The 24,228-nt window shown below is 39.7% G+C and overlaps 1 protein-coding gene across 1 annotated transcript; it reads left to right on the plus strand.

Annotated features, from left to right (window-relative positions):
- Positions 1-2,766: 2,766 nt before the first annotated feature.
- On the plus strand, positions 2,767-23,570 carry itih6 (inter-alpha-trypsin inhibitor heavy chain family member 6). The gene is given in 19 exon segments (XM_036592498.1): positions 2,767-3,037; positions 5,185-5,220; positions 10,862-11,016; positions 14,868-14,978; positions 15,344-15,591; positions 16,482-16,651; positions 16,743-16,859; positions 16,963-17,134; positions 17,239-17,504; positions 17,634-17,819; positions 17,821-18,922; positions 20,089-20,121; positions 20,444-20,461; positions 20,582-20,635; positions 20,755-20,775; positions 20,929-20,982; positions 21,540-21,653; positions 21,768-22,142; positions 23,241-23,570. Coding segments are annotated over 19 exon segments (3,597 nt in total). The 5' UTR covers positions 2,767-2,941; the 3' UTR covers positions 23,510-23,570.
- The last annotated feature ends 658 nt before the right edge of the window (positions 23,571-24,228 follow it).

Genomic DNA, 24,228 nt, shown 5'->3' on the forward strand with positions numbered 1-24,228 from the left:
GGACATTTTCTTTCATATATTGTTGTCATGTGATGTCACAATCTGTGCTGTGTCTTTTGTGTGTAGTGTTTTCATCTTTTCAGTGTGTCAGTCATATTTATAAAGCACTTTGAGATTTTATAACTAAAATGAAAAGCTATTTATAAATAAAAGTGATAGATAAATAAGATGTATGATTAATATTATTGTTAATTATAATGTATCGGAGTAAATGCGTTTTATACCTATCTAACTTTTATATTGTTCTTTTTTTTCATTTGCAGGATGCAAAATAGAGTCTTTTTACTTAAACATCAAAGCATCCTCTGCAGAGAACACACTTCTGCCCATTTTAACACACAATTATTGTTTTTAATTTTAATCATTTTAATAATTGTTATTCATTTAACATATTGGGGAAAAAGTCAGATATAAAATGTGGCCTGTCTCCCGCGACCCAGGAGGTGGTTTAGATGATGAATGAATCTAGTTATGGAACATTTTATATTTTATGTTTTATTTTGTGTTAACTTATTTTCACTTCAACAAATCAACAAAACATGTACTTTGACCAGAGGTGTTCAAAAGTTTGCTTACAACTTGGCTGGAGAAATTTGGAGCTAAAGTTTGTTCTTCAAACTAGCTCACAAGACATCCTCTTTTAAAAAAAAATTACTTTTTACTGTATTTATGTTTATTTGAATTTATTCTGATGATATGTATGTTTCACAAGCGCAAACACACACAGATAAATGTTTTTAAACAATGTGCCTTAGCCTTTTGCAGAGAACTGTATATATGTAAATGCACCAGTCAACGATATCAAGAGCTTGGCATACAACTGGCCTGTATGTAGATGAAGATTTTGTCATCAAATAAGAGGCAAATCAAGCTTTTTGGTCAAAATTCAAAATGCTATGTGTGGTACAAACCTAACATTGTCCATTCCTCAACAAACACCACCCAAAACAGTGATGTATGGGGGTGGCAGCATCATGCTGTGGGGATGCATTTCCTCAGCAGGGACTGGGCGTCTTGTAAAACTGAAGGACGGATGGTGCACAATACGGGGTGATACTGCAAGATAACCTTCTTCAGTCTGCTAAAGAACTAAAACTTGGGAGAAACTTCACCTTTCAGCAGGACAGTGATCTCAAGCACAAGGCCAAAGCAACACAGGAGTGGATAAACAACAAAAAGATCAATGTTCTACAGTGGCCAAGTTAAAGTCCCAATCTCAGTCTAACTGAGAATCAGTGGCACTATTTGAAAACTGTGCTCCACAAGCATCATCCAACCAACCTAAGCAACCTAGAGCAAATCAGCCATTTAAGCTGTTATTGCAGCAAAAGTTGGTTCTACCAAGTGCTAGTCTGAAGGGGATTAACAGTTATGCAATCAGCCTATTTCAGTTTTACTTTTTTTGAAGATCCGCTGACAAACAATACATTAATTTAAAAAAACTAAAAACTGACACTGACATTATGATTTGCAATAATAATAATAAGTACTGTCTGTAACAATCTGTATAAGTGTTATTTGTAATTCTGACACATTTGTTAACTTTTAAGAGGGATTGATCCTTTCGCAAGGCACTCTCTATACACCCTGTTCTTCAATGGTCAAGACCCACACAGGACCACCACAGAGCAGGTATTATTTGGGTGGTGGATCATTCTCAGCACTGCAGTAACACTGACGTAGTGGTGGTGTGTTAGTGTGCATTGTGCTGGTACGAGTGGATCAGACGGTGTTGCTGGAGTATTTAAACACTGTGTCCACTCACTGTCCACTCTATTACACACACCTGCGTTGTTGGTCCACCCTGTAAATGTAAATCCAGAGACGATAGCTCATCTCTTGCTGTACAATATGAGCTAATCATCCTCTAGTCCTTCATTGGTGGCCACAGGATGCTGCCCACAGGACGCTGTTGGCTGGATATTTTTGGTTGGTGGACTATTCTCAGTCCAGCTGTGACACTGACGTGTTTAAAAACTCCAGCAGCACTGCTGTGTCTGATCCCCTCGTACCAGCACCACACACACTAACATGCCACCACCATGTCAGTGTTACTGTAGTGCTGAGAATGATCCACCACCCAAATAGCACCTGCTCTGGGAGGGTCCATGGGGGTCCTGACCACTGAAGAACAGGGTAAAAGGGGGCTAAAAAAGTATGCAGAGAAACAGATGGACGACAGTCTGTAAGTGTAGAACTACAAAGTGCACCTATATAGTAAGTGGAGTTGATAAAATGGACAATGAGCGTAGAAACAAGGAGGTGGTCTGATCGGTATATATACATTACTGTCCAAAAGTCTAAGGCAAAAAACAAAGCATTCTTCTTATGTCTTGCATATTTAAGATTATTTGCATTTATTCTAAAGTCATTTTATGTTTTTTACTGGCAGAGACACACTTCAAAAATAAAGTTTTAAACTATTTTCGTGACGGCTTTATTATATATTTACATACATACATCACACAAATGCCTTAGACTTTTGGACAGTAATGTATGACTACAGCTCATGGAAAAACAAACATCATACCTGTGTTTAACTAGATGGGGTGGGTAAGTGAACACATGAAGGGCAGGACTTCATGGGTTAACAATTTGTGGATTCTTTTGCCGTTGAACTGATGGCAAGACTCTGCGAAATTTCCAGCAGCCCACACGGAGGCCAACAACCCCCCTAACATTCATCCAGAGGCGTTGAGGGGAGCCTGGTTATACACAAGCTTTAACATCTCCATCTCTTGCTTTTGCCTGCTTGGTCTCAGAAACAACCTTGATGCCTTAAGTGGAAGGGAGGGGTTTGAGTTACTCTCGCAAAAGCAACTCTCTGTCCTAGAATGCACCACATGTGGCTAGAATGAGGTTGGAAGCAGTAGAGTGAACAGATGACTGGACTACCAGAGCCTTGAATGAACTGAACGCAGGGACAGAGAGCATCAGTAAAATGGGCATTAATCTTGTTGGGATTACGCTAAACCTGCTGGTGATTGTAAGCAGTGGATGGGCAGCAGGATATGAAAAGCAGGGTGTTTCTCTCAAGGTGAGTATACACTCTTACAAATAGAGATGCCTAGAACTACTTTTGCCTTCCTAAAGAACTTTTCAATGGATAGTACTTTAAAGAACCATCTTTTTGTAAATGAAATAATGTGACATAATGTAAAGGTTCCGAACTGTACAAACCAAGAACCACCTTTTTTAATGTAACTTTCAACAAATAATGTACATATATGGTACATTCCAGTTAAAAATGACCATTTAGTACAAGTTACTCAATTTCCAGGAGGTTTTCATGAGGATATTAGACATAAGATAATCCATCTGCACAGGAAAGGGGAAAGTCAACGGAAAAAACATGAAAAAACAGGAGTTTCCAAAACTGGAGTTCAACAAACGATTAAAAGATACAGAAAAATGGGGCTCCTAACAACTACCTGCAAAACCTGGTAGACCACGAAAACTGTCACCATCAGATAAACAGCACATAAAGCCTTCATCTTTGAGAAAGAGGAGGAAATCAAGCTGCTTCAGATTTGAAAAATGCACAGGAGTTTCTGTCCATCCTGCCACTGTAAGAAGACAACCCAACACTATGAGTCTGAAAGGACGTGTAGCTGTCAAGAAGCTGTTGCTGAGAAAAGGAAACAGGCAAAAAAAGAAAAAAAACCTCAAAACAAAGAAATGCTGATGTTCTCAAAACAATGGACTGACCACCCTGACCAGACCTCAACATCACTCACTGAATATGTGGGATTATTTGGATGGTGAGAAGCAGAAAATGCAACCAACTTCTAAGACTGAACTAGAGGTGTGGAAAATATTTGAAAATATTTGAAAAACTGAAAGCAAGTTTCCCGAAAAGAACAGAAGAAGGCCAAAGTTGAATTATTAACTAAATACTTTCTGTTAAATATGATGACATGATGAAAAATAATAACTTGTACTTAATGGCAGTTTTAAATGGAAATGAAATAAATGAAGAGTGCTCATTGACTTCAGCACAGTACCAGATGTTCTTTACCATTAGATATGTCTTCAGTTTCTGTTGACTTTATGTAAGGAAAGATGAGAAGGCTGCAAGTCACAACATTACTTACAACTAAGAACTCTTTGGGCTAAAGAAAATGTACGGTGTCACTGCATTTAAAAGGTACTACATTAGGGTGCGAGTTGATAGAAACCATATTAGGTTTGATAAGATCTATCCAAAAACATTGAGTTTAATGATTATATTTATACTAAGGATTTGAGAAATATGTGTTTAACATAGTTATTGAGGAATCTGGGTATTAGTATTTAGAATTACTTTAACTAAGCATGTAAACAGCAGCAATACTGAAGGAATTATCCTAAACACATTTGGCTCTGCTTGGTGTAAAAGCACACAGGCTAATACTGAATTTATAATGCATTTCTAAGTTGTGCCAAGTGTGCAGAAGTGATTTTCTAAAGAATGCTCGACCAGTGCCAGCACAGGCACAGCACACACTCGCTGAGTTCCCCCCACTCGGACGTCTGTTTACGTTGTATTTACAGCATCCCTCCAGGATGTGTGGTAATATATTGACACAGCTATGATTTGTGTGCAAAATGAACGTCTGAAACCCCTCACTGGCCCTCAGTGTACAGTACTGACATTTAGCTCCATTCGCAGGCATTCTGTGAATGGCTTTGATTCAGGCTTTCTTGCTACGACACCAAGCCCTGACCAAGACTCGCGCACTGGCGTCTAAGAGCAAAGTGGCTGGTTTGTTGGTCTCTTGGCCCACATTTTCTTCTGATGATGCTATATTTGTACAAGGATGAGGTTATCAGATGGTGGTGATGCAAATTATTACTTAAAGGAAATAAAGTGAGTTCTGTCCTAGAGTGCCAATGCAGATGCACTTGGTTTTAACGCAGCATAAATTGCTTCCTACAGACGCTTGAATTAGTATTCACTTTTCCAACACGTGGTCACTTGTTTCAGAGCCAGGTAATTCAAACTTGTGTCAAATGCCAGACGAAACAAAAAAAAGCCCCGACTCCGTCATTTTCTATGTGGTATAAACACTCAAAGTGTGGGTTGACTGCCTGATAAAAAATGTGCTTTTGGAAGAATAAACTAATATTACCTTACATTTGTGACAAGCATACTGTATTCTAAGTGAGAATCATTCTAATTGTGTGATGTTGTTTTGTCTCCAGAGGTTGAGGCGTCAAAGCAACGCAGCTAAACCAGCCGTAAGTATTACATAATTTTATCATTAAGGAAACTCTTGAAATAATCTGACCATGTTGTCCTTTGTGTTTTGCACTCTGACTTGGAATAGAACAATAGTGTGGTCAATAGTGAAAACATTCACTCCATGTGGTCCTTGTAATTTTAACAATATGTGCAGTGGTTGATTCTGCCAGGCATTTTGGGCCTCAAGCACTCAAGAACCACGGGAGTTCACTTGAGTTAAATGACCACTGAGAATGTGGAGTGTTTGCCTCTGGAACAGAAAGTGTTATATAGCAAAGTGTTTATGCTTTCTTTGGGCAATAACAGTCATATGCTTTTAGAATACACACACACACACACACACACACCCACACACACACACACACACACACACACACACACACTCACACCTAGAGGCAATTTAGCATCTCCAATCGGCCTGACTGCATGTCTTTGGACTGTGGGAGGAAACCGACGCAGACACGGGGAGAACATGCACACTCCAGAAAGAAAGGATGCTGGTTGCCCGGCTGGGGAATCGAACCCAGGTCCTTCTTGGACCATTTTAGTGCTAGTAAAATGATCATATAAAGAACAAAATTATATGTAAAGACTGGGGCTGTCATAATTCTAATTATGAGTAACGTAATTAATTGCGATTAATCGCACTCTTTTGTGTAGTTAATCTCAATTAATTATGTTCTTTTGTGTAGTTAATCGTGGTTAATCACATTTGTCTTATTTACTCAAATTTAACCCAAAAGAAGGATTTTTTTCCATTTAAGCTTCAGCACCCCAGGTCAAATGGCAAGTTTTGTTGATTTTCTAAGTGAAAATAAGTTACACATCCTCTACAGAGAACTGCACAATTTAACGCACAATTACTGTTTATTTACTAAATTTAACATATTGGAAAAAATGTGGCCTGTACAAAAGTTATGGCACATTTTATTTTTCCCCCAATATGTTAAATGAATTTACTAAAATGCCATTAATTTTGTGCCCTGTAGAGGACATGTTAAAGTTACTTTCAAAAATCAAGAACACATGCAATTTATCCAGGGGTGTCCAAACTTTTGCATATGACTGTACACGTGTGGTCAAAATAAGCTTCATCAGAATGTATTTATACTTTCAATAATTCAGTAACATTGTTTGAATGCACAAACTGAACGCAAAACTCAAGTGAAGGAGGGTGATCATAATCAAAGTTTCCAATTTTCATTACTGACGTACAGTGAGAGCAACAGCTCCTGCATGTCTAACACTAAAGAAATTGTAGCCTCTCACTCTCACACAGCAATGTGGCATCTTGTTTTGAGGAAAACTGTAGTATTGCTTTTGTCATCCTCTTGCATGAGCACTGTCCCACACAGTCTGATATCAGTATTGATGACACTGGCACATTAGCATTGTGTTTTGCTTGTAATTGATACTCCAGACTCAATGGACTTCAGTGATAAATTCACAGCTTGAGAGTAAATGGAGATAAGTTTGGTTTTATTAAGATCGACATTAGTGGAATTTGCCAAAGCTATGTTTTTAAACGAGGAGATTACAGAGGTGGAATCATGGGAACAGTGTGAAATATATATATATGGTACGTGATCAGCTGGGCCTCAGGATGGAATTACGGACTGTCTAAACGGTCAAACTAGGAAGATCATCACACTTCTGTCACAACAGTCAACATGGTCTGAAAACTGCAAATTTGTTATATTTTATACTACTAACTCAACCTACGAACGACCCACCTCTTGGGAAACTGATTTAGTTCTGTTGTTTCAGTGACTTGCAGGATTTACCTGATAAGTGTTTAATATGACACTGCAACTCACTGAGTAAATGTCATATCTTTCCCATTATGCATACCAAGTGTATGTTTCCCCATGTTTTACTCACCCTCTGTGTGATGTCTTTCCACCTAGCCTACCCTCTGTGGTGTGCATCTTCCTTCTATGCTTTGCTTAACTGCCTCATTATTTGCAATAAGCCTCATTATTACTGGCTGTAAGATAAAGTTACAATTTGCCTGCTACTGTGGACTGAACACCATATTAACTTGAAGTCATGAAGCCATATCAAATTGAAGTCTTTTTAAAATGTATTACTTAGTAGCTGAACATAACTATATAAAAGTAAGCTATGCATAATATATAAATACAGTACTGTGCAAAAGTCAGAAACCAACCATCATTTATTTAATTCCACTTGAAACGGCCATTAAATACAAGCTATGACACAGGCTTCCAACCCTGGTCCTGGAGTAACCCCTGCTCTGGCACATTCCATTCTTAGGAAGGGTTTTGTTAATTAATTTAACTACTGGATACTGGAAGGTGTGTTAAGAGCAGGAGAAACACTAAGATGTGTAGGGCAGGGATTGTTATGGCATCGCTCAAAAGACACATTTTTGTCTTTTATTCCTTTTTCAGGAGATATTTTAGAGGATATTAGATATAAGATAATCCACTTGCATAATAAAGTAGAAAGTCAAAGGAAAATATGTGAAAAAACAAAAGTTTCCAAAACTGGTGGTTAAAGAAATTATTAAAAGACTTCTATCAACCACACCACCAAAACTGTCACCATCAGACACTCACAACCACAGTACTTAAAGCTTTATTCTTTGAGAGAAAGGAGAAAAGCTCCACTCCTGCTTCAGATCTGAAAAAATTCACAGTTGTTTCTGTCCATCCTTCCACTGTGAGAAGACAGCTAAACACTATGGGTCTGAAAGGATGTGTATCTGTTAGGAAGTCGCTACTGGAACAAGAAATAGACAAAAAAATGACCAATTATGCAAAGAAGCTGCTCATGCTCTCAGAACAAGAACTGACCACTCCAGAGTCCAGAGCTCAACATCACTGAATGTGTTTGGGATTATTTGGATTGTGAGAAGCAGAAAATGCAACCGACTTCTAAGACTGAACTTTGAAGGTATGGAAAAATACGCCTGCAGCTTTTTTTTGAAAAACTGAAAGCAAGGCTCCTGAAAAGAACAGACAGAAGTTGTACAAATTAAATACTGAAAAATGTGATATTATATTCAGTTGTTGTGTCATTTTCTGTATGTGTTATGTATGTTTGCTGAAAAATGCTGAAAAATGAATAACATACACATAAATGAACATCTGCAAATCAAACAAAGAAGTTGCTGGTGTTCTCAGAACAACAGACTGACCACCCCAGAATCCAGACCTCAGCATCACTGAATGTGTTTGGGATTATTTGGATTGTAAGAAGTAGAAAATGCAACCAACTTCTAAGACTGAACTTTGGAGTTGCTTATTAGAATCATGGAAGAATATCCCTGCAGTTTGTATTTAAGAACTGAAAGCAAGAACGGAAACAGTACAGACACAGTAAATACCGAAAAGTTTGGTATTATATCGAGCTTTTGTGTTCTTGCTATTAAAACAAAGTTTCTGCTTTTTCCTGATGCACAAAAATGAACATGCACATAAGGGCCACTTTGAATGGAAATTAAATAGATGGTCTCTGACTGTGCGTGGTACTGTACATAATACACACTTTCACTGGGTTTCACTTAGTTTATTTGTTTTTTCACAACACTAGGTGTTTGTGCATCTCTAAAAATGTTCAACAAAAACTCAGTTGTGTGGAACCACTGCCCATGATTCAGGTTCAGTTGCCATAGCATATAGCTAAGATAATGGTGAACTGTTGACAGCTCCAAGCTTTAAGTTTGTTTGTTAATTTAACTGGTTAGTAATGTGGCTAATTTTTTTATATTGACTCACTGATAAATCCAGGATCAACAGATGGAGTCTAAATTAGGAAACCAATGATGTAAAAACTGATTCTGGACCAGAGACTTTGCTAAAGTGGTAAACATAAAGAAGCACAAGAGACTTCTTTTAAGCTTCTTGGAACATTACAAAATCTAAGTAACTATATAGTTCAAGAAATCGAACTGACTGAATAAGAAATTAAATAGTTTGAATAAACTGATACCAGGTATAATTATGCTGTTGCACGTCACATATGAAAGAGAACTTTTCTTTTCATTCTCTCGCAGTTAGCCTGGCATCGTAGCCAGACCAATGTGGTCTGAGTGAGGGCCAAGCAAACAGAGGGTGAGCTATTCACTCTCTTGTGGGCTGCCGTCAGATCTCTGGACTGGCCAAGCGGACAGCAGGGGATTAATAAACTGCAAAGTGCACAGATAAAAATAAAAAATAACCTTTAAGAAACGCCTTGTTGTACAAAGGTGTATGGTGTCTAAATATCATCCAGAATTTATAAGTACCCTCTCAAAATTAAAGGTTAACTGGTATAAAACCTTTACATTATGTACAAGTAGTAGTGGGCAATATAGGCAAAAATGTATAATTATATTATTACTAAATAATTTATAATTATAATTAATTGTAATATAACTTAATTTAATATCACAATATAATTAAGAATAATGACAGTTTTGGTATATCTCATGAAGAGAATTTATGTATATTTTTTCAAATAATACCAATTTAGATGCTTAAGTAAACCTTCTTTAGGATTATCACCGGCATATTCCGTATGACCCTTCACTTTTAATAAGAACCATATTTAACAACTGAAGTACATCTGAAATATTTTTTTTGGGCAAAATAACAAAGCAGAAATAAACAACATATAGACGGATGTCAGTATTGCTTTCTAACTTTCTAGCCTCTTATTCATCAGCTACTTGTTCAAATGTTCTTGCTCCACCTTAAATGGTGCAGCAGTTACATTCGAAAGGCATTCAAGGCAAACAGGAAGCCAACTTCAGCCTCGTAAAAACAGTGCTGAATGTTGTTTTAAGGCCAACAGTCATTTGTCTTATATGTGCATCTCTTACACTCAAGCTTTAATCTATGACTGTCAGACGCTGCTGGAATTAAGTAGATATTACAAGCCATTCAGATTAGCAATTTTAGCCGAGAAGCTGTATAGCCTCGTGGCTTGCAGGCTGAGACCGCAGTGTTGCCTGAAGCAGCTGGCTGAGTGCGGAGCGCTGCACATGGATAGCTGGCTAACCTCCATGCTAGGCTAATGGCTAAGTGGTAACCCCAAGAGACTGGCTTTTTCTTCCACTCTCTTTTCCCCCTGTTGACTCATTAACTCATTACGATCTGATGTCTACTCCTTTGACAATAAACTAAACTAACTTGCCTCAGGGTGTAACTCACTATAGGAGAGGTGAGGGAATCAGCATGTCTTGCACTGTCTGTATGTCGCATTATCTGCATCTATTTGCATACTGGTATAACGGTAATGACAAAACGTATAACTTTAGAAGAATTTCAACCGGTACCGGGTGAAGCGGTATATTGCCCTCTACTATGTGCAAGTTCTTGAACATCTTGCACATCTTGTTCATAAAAAGGTTCTCTGAAGAACCAACCAAAAATGTTTTTTTCTAAGGCTCAGGCTCCCAACCCTAGTCCTGAAGTATCCCCTGCTATGCACATTGTAGTGTTTTCCAGCTCTACCATACCCACTTTGCAGGAAGGGCTTGCTAAGTAATTTAACTAATGATTGATTACGTGTGTTGAGAGCAGGGACCAGCAAGCACTCCTCTACGGCTTTTTTGGCACCTTAATTTTTAAAAGTACCTGTTTTTGGCTATTTTCTTTATGTATCCTTTTATCTCCACCATGCCAATAGCTGAAGATCACAGACTACCATGTGCGATGCACTGTCATTTCCCGCTATGCTATCACCACTGTGGAGAGTACAGTATGGAACCAGCTCCATCTCACCAAAGAGGCAGCCTTTGAGGTAGACCTGCCTCCCTCTGCCTTCATCTCCAACTTCACCATGTGAGTCACAAACAACACATTTGATTCCTCCACTACTAGAACGTATTAGCTAATACTGTGGCTTGCTTTACAGTTTAAGGAAAGGGCAGGTGCAATATTGCTTTTCTTGGATTGATAAGTGGAGCAGTAGATGCAAGAGCCCATAGCTACCAAAGTAAGTTTTGAACATTGTAATAAAGCAACTAATGAAGGTTTTCGTTGTCACATCATGGGAAGAAGCATTTGGAAATCTTAATGTGTTATGGGACACTGCTGCTGTCATAATAAAACATCTCAAAATGGTAACTTTGTACACTAAATCAGAGTGTTTGTAAACATAATAGTTGGCTATACTTCTTGGTCAATAACTCACATCCAGTAAGGAAGCAGTGAGGAAGCAGCTCAAACACAAAGAGAACAGACCGAACCAAAACTGGCGATAATGGTAAAATTGTGTGTCCCTGCTAGAAAAACTGGCACAGACCTGCATGGCTGATCACCAGCAAAACCAGCCTATGTTGTGTTTTCGAAGCTGGGATGTTGGTCAACTAGCACGGCCATGCTGTGTGACCAGCTAAAGCATCACTAGGCTGGCATAAACCATGGGTACACTTGACATTACAGCCTCAGACCACTGCTAAAAAACACAGCACAGACCAGCATGCATTCCATGCTGGTCTAAGCTGGTCTGTGCTGTGTTTTTTAGCAGTGGTCTGAGACTGTAATGTCAAGTGTACTCAAGCACATAATGGACTAGGTTTAAGTCTTTCCTGTTCTTAATGCCCAGCACAGTCGGAGTAAGTTTCCTTCTGTTTCAGACAGGTGGCTAGCCTGCATGTTCTCATTTATTCTTGGAAATACATGTGACTGAGAGAATACTATCTAGCAGTCTAGAGCAATAGGAAACTGAACTGTGCTGCACCTGGAGTTAAAACCAATTGATGCCTAAAATCAGTTCAGAATGAAGTCTCGACAGTCGTGCTTATCTCCAAAGAGTCTGTGCAGAGCTGGGAACTGTGTGCCACTGGTGACAAGGTAGCATTTAGCCTGATAAACAAACGTTTGTTTCGTTACAGAAGTGCATGGTTTTATAAGTGTTGGCAATTTGAATAGCTTTAGTGTTTCTTAACATCTGATTATCCTATTGTTCAAATATTAGCCTTACTAATACTCTCAAATAACTCTTAACATTAGTACAAAGTCCTGTTGTATAAGTGCAGTACTACCTATGTTATCCACCTAAAAGTTCTTTGCTGTAATGTAAGGCTGATTTGTCCTATAGGAGTAAAAAAAGTTCTCACCTTTAGTGTATCCTATAGTGAAGGGATTTATTCTAAGAAATGTTGGACCATTTCAATTGGTCCATTTCTAGTTACAAAGTTTTGATATAAGGACAAATGGTTACATCATATAGTTGCTACTGAACAGTTGCTGATGTACACATATTGGCTGTTATGGCTGGTGTAGGTTTATTTCTGCTTCAAGGAAACGAAATGAAAGCACATTAACACTCACAGTGGTAATGTTGGCCTTCTTGAGCAGAGTAATCTCTGTTTTCTGCTTCATGTGACATGGCAGGGTTATAATCGCATTAATGGTTCACTGCTGGGGAAAGAATCACTTGGGAATTGGGTAATAATAAATACACTGCAATTAATCCCTGAAACCCTAATTATCAAACATAACTTCTACTTCTCATTTGTCACCAAGAATCACTAGTTAGCTTCTGCGAGACAAAAAATGAAAGGAGAAACGTGGACCTCATTCCAGGCGGGCCAGCAAGAGGTGTAATCCAGAAATAAAACTTCAGAGGACGTCTCTCCGGAGCTCCACGGAAGAAAGGAGACACATTTGTGTGTGAGCGAGAGGCCTGAAAACCACTTTTCCTTTAGAAAGAATGCAGAGTGTAAATAAGATGCCTGCAAATAAGAAAATGGCTGCCTGGTAGAGCAGCCAGGAGCTGGATTTGGGGGCGGAAGTAGTTTAGGAACAGGGAAACTTTGGGGCAGATGAATAGCGGGCTTTGTAGCGAGAAGTCAGAGAGTTAATAGAGAAAATTACACCAGCTGGCCTTGTTCCCCCTCCTTTTCTTGCCCACTGGAGTTTACCAAGGCATGTAGCCAAGGTACACACATACAGACATATATGTGTGCACAAACACATACAGTACACACGCAAGTACAATGCACCCACACACTTATGCCCACGTGTAGGTTAGTTTCTAAAGAGCTAAAATACATCTGACGCATTTATAGATGCATACAATGCCTCAAACGCACTCAAACAAAAGCCCATCTGGTCAACACAGATATATGTTTGTCTTTAGTGTAGTACTGTTACACAGGCTGTAACTGAGATCCCTGTGTTCATCACATCGCACAGTCCTCTCATAGAGCACACATACAGCTGCCTCTATTTTCCACTGGCCCTTAAACTCCCCATTCAACCCTGCTCTGCCCAAAACAAGCTCTGTTTCAGGCTTGCCAGTTTATTTTGGTGGGTCTTTGTTGATTTTTATTTAAATATGTTTGCTTAAAGGGGTCAATCTTAAATTTAGCTTCTTCGTTCCCTTTGCTCCACCGCAAAGAGGATACAAGGCCTGCATAACTGGCTTTGAGTTGTTGAGTTATGGGGGCGTAAAGCATGGGGGAAATGCTGGTATATTAGGTAACAGGGTGTATATGTGGTGGGGGTGTTCCAGTAATCATGTTTTCTGAGGGAAATGACTTTTTCTGCTCACCCCTGCGTCGACCTTGCCTCCTATTTGCGTGTTTTTGAGTGTACTTCTTGGAGAAAAAACTTCTGAAAAACACTTTCACACAGATTTTTTACCCATTTAATTAAAACTAAAATTAAACTTTCATGCTTACAGAACATGTTTAAAATACTATTTTGCTAAGAAGATGCATATACATACATTTGAAGTATTAGTTTGGCAATCAAATTTACAGTTTTCCACTTACACCAGATGTAGTCGATCAGTCAAAATATGATCAGAGTTTAGACTTCGCTTCTTTAGTTTAGCACTGGAGGTACAAGGCTAACAAACAGTCGGAGTCAACTGTCACCCAAATCTTTTTCTCTCCAAAACTTCGTTCGACCTCCTAAAACTGCAACCAGTTGTGCGCACATGCGTGTTTTAGGACACAGTATGACTTTCTGTGACCTACACTCTCAGAAAAAAAGGTCTGAAACTGTCTCTAGGGCAGTACCCCTCTTGTCTCTGGGGTGGTACCCTTAGGGGTACATCTCAGTACTTTTTGTCAGGGAACATAATTGTACCATAATCCATTGAAATTATATTTTCTAAGTTTTTTTGACTCCACACACCCCGTCTCGTCTCCATTTTTTGTACCTTGATGAACGAAAAGTGTACCTGCACAGAAGCTTAATTTCTAAGTGTATAAAAATAAACATTTTTTCAGCTGAAAGCTGTGGGAAGCCATGTTAAACAACACATGTTTAGACAGCATTTTTACAGCTTACAGTAAGTCATACTTTGTCTTTAAGTCAGTTTGGCCTTAATGAAGAGCTGAATGCGGTTTGAGAGAGGGTTTGAGGATGTATTTATAGAAAAAGATTTAGGTGACTACTGACTTCTACTGTTTGTAGCAATGTTAGCTTCAGTGCTAAACTAAAAAAGCAAAATTTGGACACCAAACCTGTCTAGACTGACTGTCTACATCTGGGGTAAGCAGGACAATTAGATTTTTTGCCAAACTATTCCTTTCAGCAGTTGAGAATTGATGCATTACAGGGGGAAGCAGTCTTGACCTCACCTGAGCTTTAAAGGCTTGATAGCTCCCTTTAGTTTTAATTACTGTTTATGTAACATAACTATATACTAATTTCTCTTTTAATTAACCTCTCAGCACATCTAACGGTAAGGTGTTCGTGGCTGAAGTGAAAGAGAGAACTGCAGCCAGGAAGATTTATGACACGGCCAAGAAACAGGGGAAAACAGCAGGACTTGTTGCTACCAAGTGAGTCCAAAAGCGTATTTGACACCGTCTCTGCAGGGATTAAACCATGTTTCTTTTGGCACTGACTGAGTGAGCAGATCCACTTAAAACTGCTAAAGGCTATGTTTCTCTTACCTCCGACGGTCTGCCATATTAAATGCACTGTGTTTAACATTCCATACGTTCAAACCAAGTACAGTTCAAATAGGTTCTATGATTGAAATGGACCAGAACATTATTTATTTCACTAAACATTTGGTGTTTTGTATGGTTTACACCATTACACTCATTGTGAAATAGGGAAATGAAGAACATATTAATGTAACAAAAGGTGAATATTGTTCCTGCACTATTTAAGTTGTAAGATGTGTGTCTCTGGTTTGAAGGGAGCGGGAGATTGAGAAGTTCCGGGTGGCCATCAGTGTGCCTCCTGGAACCCAAATGTCTTTCTCCCTGACTTACGAGGAGCTGCTGACACGGCGACTGGGTCGTTATGAGCTGGCTTTGGGCCTGAGACCAGGGCAGCCAGTGCAAAATCTCTCTGTGGATGTTACGATAGCAGAGAAGACCGGAATCAAGTTCATCAAAGCCCTACCACTTAGGACCAGCCGACTACTCACCGACACTGTCCCAGGTGCAACTCACCATTGTAATTTGTAAAGTGCCGGAATTTTATCATGTAGCTGCTGTAGCTAGTTAGCCTACACTATAGCCAACTAGCTAGTCAGTGCCATTTACACACAATCAAATCTGGACATTCTGAGTGTTTAGTTACAGGTAAGATCATGGCTAGGGCATAGTTTTCAAGACCAAGATTAAACCTAATGCTAGACTAAAAGAATTTCCAATGGAGATTCACCACTGGAACTGCGATTTAGTCCTAGGCTTAATCAATGTCTGGGAAACCAGTCCCTAAAGATTTGGCTTGGTAAACTTAAGACAGTTAACTGAAGTCACCATGGTGGTAAAAATCAACTTGATTTCAAAGGTATTTTGTGGATACCTTCATGTACCACTGCTAAAAACTTTTTCTCCACACTTTCAGACTCCAGACCATGGGCAATGAATTAGGCAATGTCTATCAAAACTGAAATATGACTGGCCTTTAAATTTTCCTGTAAAACGTGATCTTTCCTGTGGCAACAGGAGTTACAGTTACAGTTAATGGTTCAGTTCAGTCATGCTACAGGTACGACTAGACTGCACAGGACAGGTGTTGGAAGAATGCCAATTTAACCCTTGCTTATAATAACACTTTAGCACCATAGATCAGCTCTAAGATGGATGTTAGAGAATTAATGTGTGTTATTGTTATGTTGGTATCTATTGTATCTGTGCTACAAAGCTTTGGTCCTGAAATACCTCTGTATATCACAGTTTGATGTAATTCTCAGTAAACTCAGATCAACCACAAAGATCGTTTTAGTTTTTTCTGGGCCTAAACTTTTATCAAGCTAGTTTCTGTAATGACCTTCAATGATTTCAGCATGCTGAAACTCTGAAACTGTTTGCACATGCTTCCAGCTGAGGCCGAAGCTCCCCCCTCCACACAGGTGCAGCAGAACCCATGCTGCGCTCATGTTCATTACAGCCCCACCCTGCAACAGCAGAGGAACATCTCCCCAAAGGGACTCAATGCAGACTTTGTCATTCAGTATGATGTGGAGCTGAAAGATCTCATGGGAGACATCCAGGTTATGGCACTTCTATGCAAAACCCAATAACACCTTCTGCTGTAGATAGAAGGAACTTTTTGTAACATGTTCCTTTGGTCCTATTTTCCAGGTCCATGATGGCTACTTTGTTCATTACTTTGCTCCACGGGGTCTGCCGGTAGTTCCTAAAGATGTCATTTTTGTCATTGACATCAGTGGCTCCATGATTGGCACTAAGATCAAACAGGTATCATCGACATCTTAACAATGGATAAAAGGCATCATGATAAAAAACACAGGTAGAATTCTCTGTCAGTAAATAAGGATCCTGCACTTTTACTTTGACACAGACCAAAGCTGCCATGTCTACCATCCTGGGTGACCTCCGTGAGGGTGACTACTTCAATCTCATCACATTTTCGGATAAGGTGCACACCTGGAAGAAAGGTCGCACCGTGCAGGCCACAAAGCAGAACATACGGGATGCTCGGGAGTTTGTCAGGAAAATTGTTGCAGAGGGCTGTAAGTGTCTTCACAACCTTTGTACTCATGTCCTATACCATTCAACAAATATCTTCATGAAGTTGGTAACTTCTCTCTCTTTCCTTGCCATTTGATCTCACCAGGGACAAACATCAATGCAGCTCTCCTCTCCGCAGCCCAGCTGGTCAACCCCACCTCATCCTCACCTTCATCACCACGCAAAGTACCGATGATTATCTTCCTTACTGATGGAGAGGCTACCATCGGAGTGACTGCGCAAGACATCATTCTGCATAACGCGCAAAGTGCCCTGGGCTCAGTCTCATTGTTCTGCCTGGCGTTTGGGGATGATGCAGATTTCCCTCTGCTGAAACGTTTGGCCATGGAGAACCGTGGGATAGCACGAATGGTAGGCAGCAATAAACAATAAAATTCTGGCTAATTCATCCAAAGTACAACCGCTAAAAGTGAAAAGAGAACAAATGAGCTAGCTAAAAAATATGTTGTATCCATTTTGATCATGTGCTTGTGCTCTCAGGTGTATGAGGATGCTGACGCTGCACTCCAGTTGAAGGGGTTCTATGATGAGGTGGCCAGCCCACTGCTGTCAGACATCCAGCTGTCCTACCTAGATGACCAGGCTTATGATGTCACCCGTGCTCTCTTCCCCAACTACTTCCAGGGCTCTGAGCTGGTGGTCACAGGAAAGATTAAGCCAGGAATACAGGGATCTGAAAGTCTCGTTGACAGCAAGCAACTCGAAGCAGAAGGTGAAAGTGGCAAATGAACTTGCCCTGGCCAAGGCTGAGGGTAATGGGACCGCAGCATTGCTTGGTTGTACAAGGGACCTGGACGGAATCTCCAGCTTTGTGCATCGTCTCTGGGCCTACTTCACAATCAAGGAGCTCCTGCTGGCTAAAATCAACAGCACAGATCCAGTGGCACAGCGCTTGCTAATAGAGAAAGCCACCAACCTTTCACTCAAATACAACTTTGTCACACCTGTCACCTCATTGGTAGTGGTCAAACCAGACAGTGAGGAGCCAAATCCAACTGCTGCACCTTCTCCCACAACTACAACTAGGCCTGTCACTACCACCACAGCAAGTGTGGGAACCACGGTTACACAGACCACTAGTGCTCCCCTTAAAATGGTCACTACTGTTGCCACAGGTGGCAAAAAGTCCAACTCCATCTTAGCTCCCAAAGCAGGCAAGCCTCCTCTCACCAAATCGCCTCGACCGCATCCCGCTCCTCCAGGGCTGCACACAACGGGGCGTCCAGGAAACACTCCTCCTTCACCAGACAAAAATGTGGCACCTCCATCTCCCAAGAAGACCACAATGTTACGACCCAGCTCATCTAAAACCACCACTGCCTCTCTTTCCAGCAAGGGCTCCACCACTCCAGCCAGCACCATGAGAACTGTAGCAGCTCCAGGCCCTGGGAAGAACACCCTTCTGCCACTCGACTCCACCAGTACAGCTACTCCACTCACCAAGAATTCCACTACACTGCACAGCACTGTTAAAGTCACAACTTCTGCTGTGCCTGTCAAAACCACAACAACAACCAGCTCAGCGAGACCTCCAGTCCTGTCTGTGGGGAAACCTACATCCTCACCTGACAGTGAGAATTCCACCACAGCTGAAGTTCCTACTTTATTGCCAGATCTTCAGGCAGTCCCAGTATCCAATGCCCCAGCTGCAGACACTGACACAGAAATAAATGTGGATCTGGACATTGCCACTCTTGTGGCTGCCACCTTTGCCCCTATGCCAGGCCTCACAGATGCACCCAAGCTGTGGGAAGCTTCTGGTATTTTAGGTATGTACCACTGAAGCTCTTTCAGGTCATTCTAGGTGGGCAACAGGGCTTACTTATGTAGCAGCTGCATATTTCTATAGTAGTTTTTAATGTTTTCTGGAGGTTGAAATGCAAATGGAACTACATTTGTCTGCAGTAATCTTCTTTCCCCATGGCACACACCACATTAGTTATAAATAGGAATAGCAATGTATTTGCCATGTTTTGAATACTATTGTGGTATCCGGCTGTGACAAGTGAAGTACATGACAGTTTATGGCCATGACTAGCTATAAGGACACAGGTCTGGACCTGGGTAGTTTCGAAAGGTTTGATTTTTTCAATGTTTTTCCATTTACAAATTTAATGCGGAAACTGCACCATCTAGGTAATGTGTTGGTGGAGTACTGTGATCAGCATTGACATGACTGAATCTCATCACAGACTGACCTCAGAACAACTGTTGTTTGTCAACAGACTTATAGCCTACTATATTTAACTCTACATAAGACTTTTTGCTAAGATTTAACTATTATAAGTACTTAAATAATTAACATTAACAAAATGAAACAGAAGACAGAAGAGTAATAGCAGTTTATATAACAATGTAGAGAAATTAACTAATTAAATAGGTACATAAATATCTATTGTTAAAAAAGAGAGTAATAAAGTGCTGAGAAATGGGTATCTGAAGTTAGCACTTGGTGTAGAACATATTTGGCAGTGTGTTTAATTCACTATTTAAAGTAGGTCACAGCTCTGCAAAACAGACCATGATTTTGACCCTGGTTATGGCCCTGCAACTGGCAAATTATTATTATCTAAATCTAAAAAAAGAACTGACCATCTACTGTCTTCACAGTTAGCCACACCCTTTGAAATCGTTCTCAATAGTTATATATGAAGCTGTGAACACTCCAAGAAACATAAGTCATAAAACCTTTTGTTGGTACTATATAGAACATTGTTTGATAAGAGTGTATGATGGGTTAAGTTTAAGGGAAATAATAACTAATCATCTTCTGACAACTCAGCACTACAGTTCAGAGCACTACAGCACACATTTCATGACCTCCCACTAAATATATAATAATACCCCAATGAATAAGTTTAAAGCTATAGTCCTTCTGCCTTTATTTATTATAGATACTGACCCAATAACAAACATCCTCTCCTCTGTCTGCCAGATGTTTCTACAGCCATCCAGTTTCAGACAAAAGGTAAATTACACACTTTTGGCACTTTACTTTTTACTTTCATCAAGCTGGTATTTGTACAAGTTTAAGAAAGAGCTACTATAGTCTAATCCGTCCTGGTCCATTTTATTAGATGGTTATACTTGTCATGAAATTGCTACATGAAATGTATTTTTGTGTAGTTCTGTGGTTTTATTCCTAAATTAATTTGCAAAATATAAAAAAGGACTTGAGGTAATTGTCTGAGTAACTGTATTGTGATTACTAATTTGTGACATGCACAAAATTATAGGGTAGTAAAACTAAAGCAGGTATATATCTAATGTATCTTTTACCCTCTGTACAGATAATGAAGCTGTCAAAGGTACGTCATTTAAACAAAATCACCATTAAAAGAACACTGACTGATAACTGTAATGCATTTATTTATAGTTTTTACAAGCTTCATATACCCTAAATTAGTTTTTTTAAATCGATTTTGTAGAGTATGACGTCACATATGACTACGACTATGACTACACCATCCATTACGACTCTTGTAAGTCAAATAAGCATTGAACAAACACTGATACAACAGCCTTAAGTAATATGTCACTTGTCATCTATTTATAATGAGACTGCTTCCATTCGTAGTTAATATATAAAACTTTTTCATAGATCCTGATGCAGAAGCAGCTGGTAAGTAGTTCTTTTATTAAATATTCAGAAATATTTCTTGTACATTTAGAATAATTCTTAGTAATGTGTCTTGCAAGTTCTTTTAAAGTGTTATTTCATAGTGGATGTTAGAGAATTCATTTTATCTTCATTTCACCCTCCAATTTCTTTCAGCTGCCCCGGACAACCCCCCCTCAATAAGTTCTTTTCGAATCTTCTCCTCCTCAGGTGGGTCACAAAAGAGCTTCAAACTTCATCATTGCAATTTGAAAAATCTACTAATTAGTGATTGTGCATTGTGAGGCAACCCACTTGTGATGATGTAAGTAATTTAGCAACTCCATATTAACCATGTGGCATACAATAGCAACCACCTTGCAACACTCTAGCAACCTCCCAGGATACTACAGCAACCACACAGCAACACCTTAGCAATCAACTGAAACATCATTGTATTCATTAGCAACACCATAGCAAGCACCTGGGATTTCCACAGCAGAACCCTAGCAACTCCCTAACAACCACTTAACAACCACCTGGGATACCACAGCAACTGTCTAGAAAAAACTAGCAACCACCTGGAAATTGCTTCAACTGCACAATCACTGCTGCGGTCACTTTCAGGAAATGCATTTTTCTAGTTTTACTGTCATCATTATTACATGTTTTATTTGAAAGTGAAAAACATTTATGCAGTATTTGAGAGGGAATGTTTCCTATGCCTTAGAAAAAGCAGCTTCATTATGTTTTTATATCCCTAAACCCCTTTCATTGTGTTTTTTAAGTGGATGGAGACCCCCATTTTGTTGTTACGCTCCCTAAATTGCACCAGAATCTGTGTTTCACTGTTGATGGCGAGGCCAATGATGTGTTACGTCTCCTTGAAGATCCAGGCAAAGGTAAACATTGCAGTAACATGCATATCTGAACCTCCCACCATTTTAACTCAAAAACTATGTTATGATTATTGCAACAATTAATGCTTTTTAATATTGCTTGTTAACACTTTGCAGGCATTATAGTGGATGGCCATTTGATGCTGGCTCCTGCTAAGCTTGGATTGGAGGACCGGACTCGTACCTTCTTTGACAAGATAACCATCAGAGCCACTAAGGGCGGCATAAAAATCACACTGACAATAGACTCCGTGGTAGTGAAGGGGGAGGGCCTTCAAAGTCTGCCCACAAATCAGCAGGGCTCTGTAACTGGCCCTGGCTGGAAGATTGTGCTTGACGGACACCAAAGCTGCTGGCTTGAATTTGGGAAGCGTGTGCTCTTCCTGGTCCTCTTCCATCGATATAGTCACCCCAGCTACTTTCAGATTGAGCATCTGGGGTTCTACATCGCTGAGAGCAATGGACTGTCCAGTCTCACGCAAGGGCTACTGGGTATGTACACTGTATTTTCTTCTTTTTCTTTCAGACGTTTTTATATACTTTTCAATGTATTCTCAAATATAGTCAGATAATTCTCATACGAGTGTAGTATTTCCAGGGGGGAACCCTCAGGGTATTCTAAACCTTCATAGATATATTAAAACTCTGTACTGTAGAAATGCTTTCATACAGTTGTGGTTGGAAGCTCAAGGGTCAAAATCTTGAAACGCCCAATGGAAAATAGTCCAATCAGGATTTTTTCTCTCCCTAGTATATAATTAGATACAGCAAAGCAAGCTCTCCCATTGGTCCAGCCTTCAGGAGCTGGACAGAAGGCCTTAAACATTAGATAAACCACCAACATAATAAGGAAGTAACAGTGGAAGTTACAATGGGTGGCACCAATTTTGTCATTCTAGGCCTTCTGGAAGTAGATATGTCGCTGACTGTGAATATAAGCCGTATTCTAACCAGGTTTCAGTCAGTTCTTAGAAATGCAAAGTAGCAGCAGCAGCTTTATGCCAGGGCTCTTTACTGAAGGAACAGCACAACATTCAGGGTAAAACATCATAATGAAATTCATGAGCTTTAAATAAAACATGGAATGTCATTTACGAACTTCAAATGTCCATGTTTAATCTAGAAAGGTCATAAAAAGTCCTTGTATGCTCCAGCTTCGCGCTAATGTACTATGAGAAATCCTATAACGGTGCTAACAGAAATGAGTTTTATGGTGGAGGTGTCTGTTCTCGCTTTTATTTTGACATTTATGGACTGAACTGAAGGCCTAGCTCTAACAGTCATCTCATCCTCATCCACGTTTCCAACAGAGGTCTCTTCTGCCTCAAAGAAGACCCTGACATCCAACTGGCTTTGGGTCAAGAAGCTCTGTGCTGTATTTCTTTCACAATAAAAATTAGTCTATTTGCATCCTCTAGGAACTCTATCCATTGGTGGCACTTGCCATACATTGCAAACAAAAATGAAAGTTAGCTGTAGAGCGCATCTCTACAATGAACAGTAGCATTTTTACCAGATTAAGTGCCAGCGTACACATAGAGCATTACTAAAAGAGAACCTGAAAACCTCTTCTTCCATTTTTCCTCACAGGACAGTTCCAACACAGCCACATGGAGGTGGTGAGGATAACGGACAGCCATGGTACTGGGTTCCACCACGCTCAGACAAGCAAGAACAGCTCTCTGGCCATGGGCCTGCTGAAAAAAGGGGACGAGCACATTCCAGTCACCTTACAGGATAAGACCCTGAAGGACACACCAAGCAAGCACCACTTGGCCCAGTGTTGGGTGGTGCCCAAGGTGGAAGTAGAACGACTTCTGGGTCATTCATACCAAAGCTACGTGGTAGATCACTTATAAATGCCTTGCTGGTGTCTCTCACTGACTTTGCATCCAAGGAATCACAGCAGGGCCAAGAAGGACAATGGGACCCTAATGGGACTTATTCAGTCATGCAGTGCTACATGAAATACAAAGCGAGAGTAAATGAGTAATACCAAAGAAAGCTTCAGTCAGTAGAGCAATATTATGAGTGGAGTAATACAGGACTGAATGCATAGTCAAAACAAGTGTTCTTAAAATGAGAACTGTAAATCCAAACCAAAGTCACTAAAAATACTGTAGCGTCATTAGGTGAGTTTCCTTACAATTATTTTAATACATTGTGAAAACACATAAATTATTTTCAAAGCAAAGATTTTTAATATAATTAATATAATGATTAATCTACATAAATATGTGTATATAGTGGAGACTGGGGTTGGTTGACAGTTTTCACTTTCTGACGCATATCCAAGGCATATCATACATTAGCATAACTCAGCTAGCAGCAAATGAAAGCTTAGCTGAAAACATTTCAAAACGCTTTCAGAACGCTTTTCAGAATTTGTGCATTCATGACCGAATCCATGTTGTGCACTTGTGCCACATGGCCCCAAGCAAAATTATTCAACGGCAAATCAAAAACACTTCGAATCAGTTAAAGGTTAGGAGCGTTTTAATTTTATCATTCGCTTTTATTCACTAAGATGAATGAAAAAAAATAAAAATGTGCTACTTTACCAATTTAAAAAGTATTC

This window comes from Colossoma macropomum, unplaced genomic scaffold (assembly GCF_904425465.1).
Source record: "Colossoma macropomum unplaced genomic scaffold, Colossoma_macropomum, whole genome shotgun sequence".
Taxonomy (NCBI): Eukaryota; Metazoa; Chordata; class Actinopteri; order Characiformes; family Serrasalmidae; genus Colossoma; species Colossoma macropomum.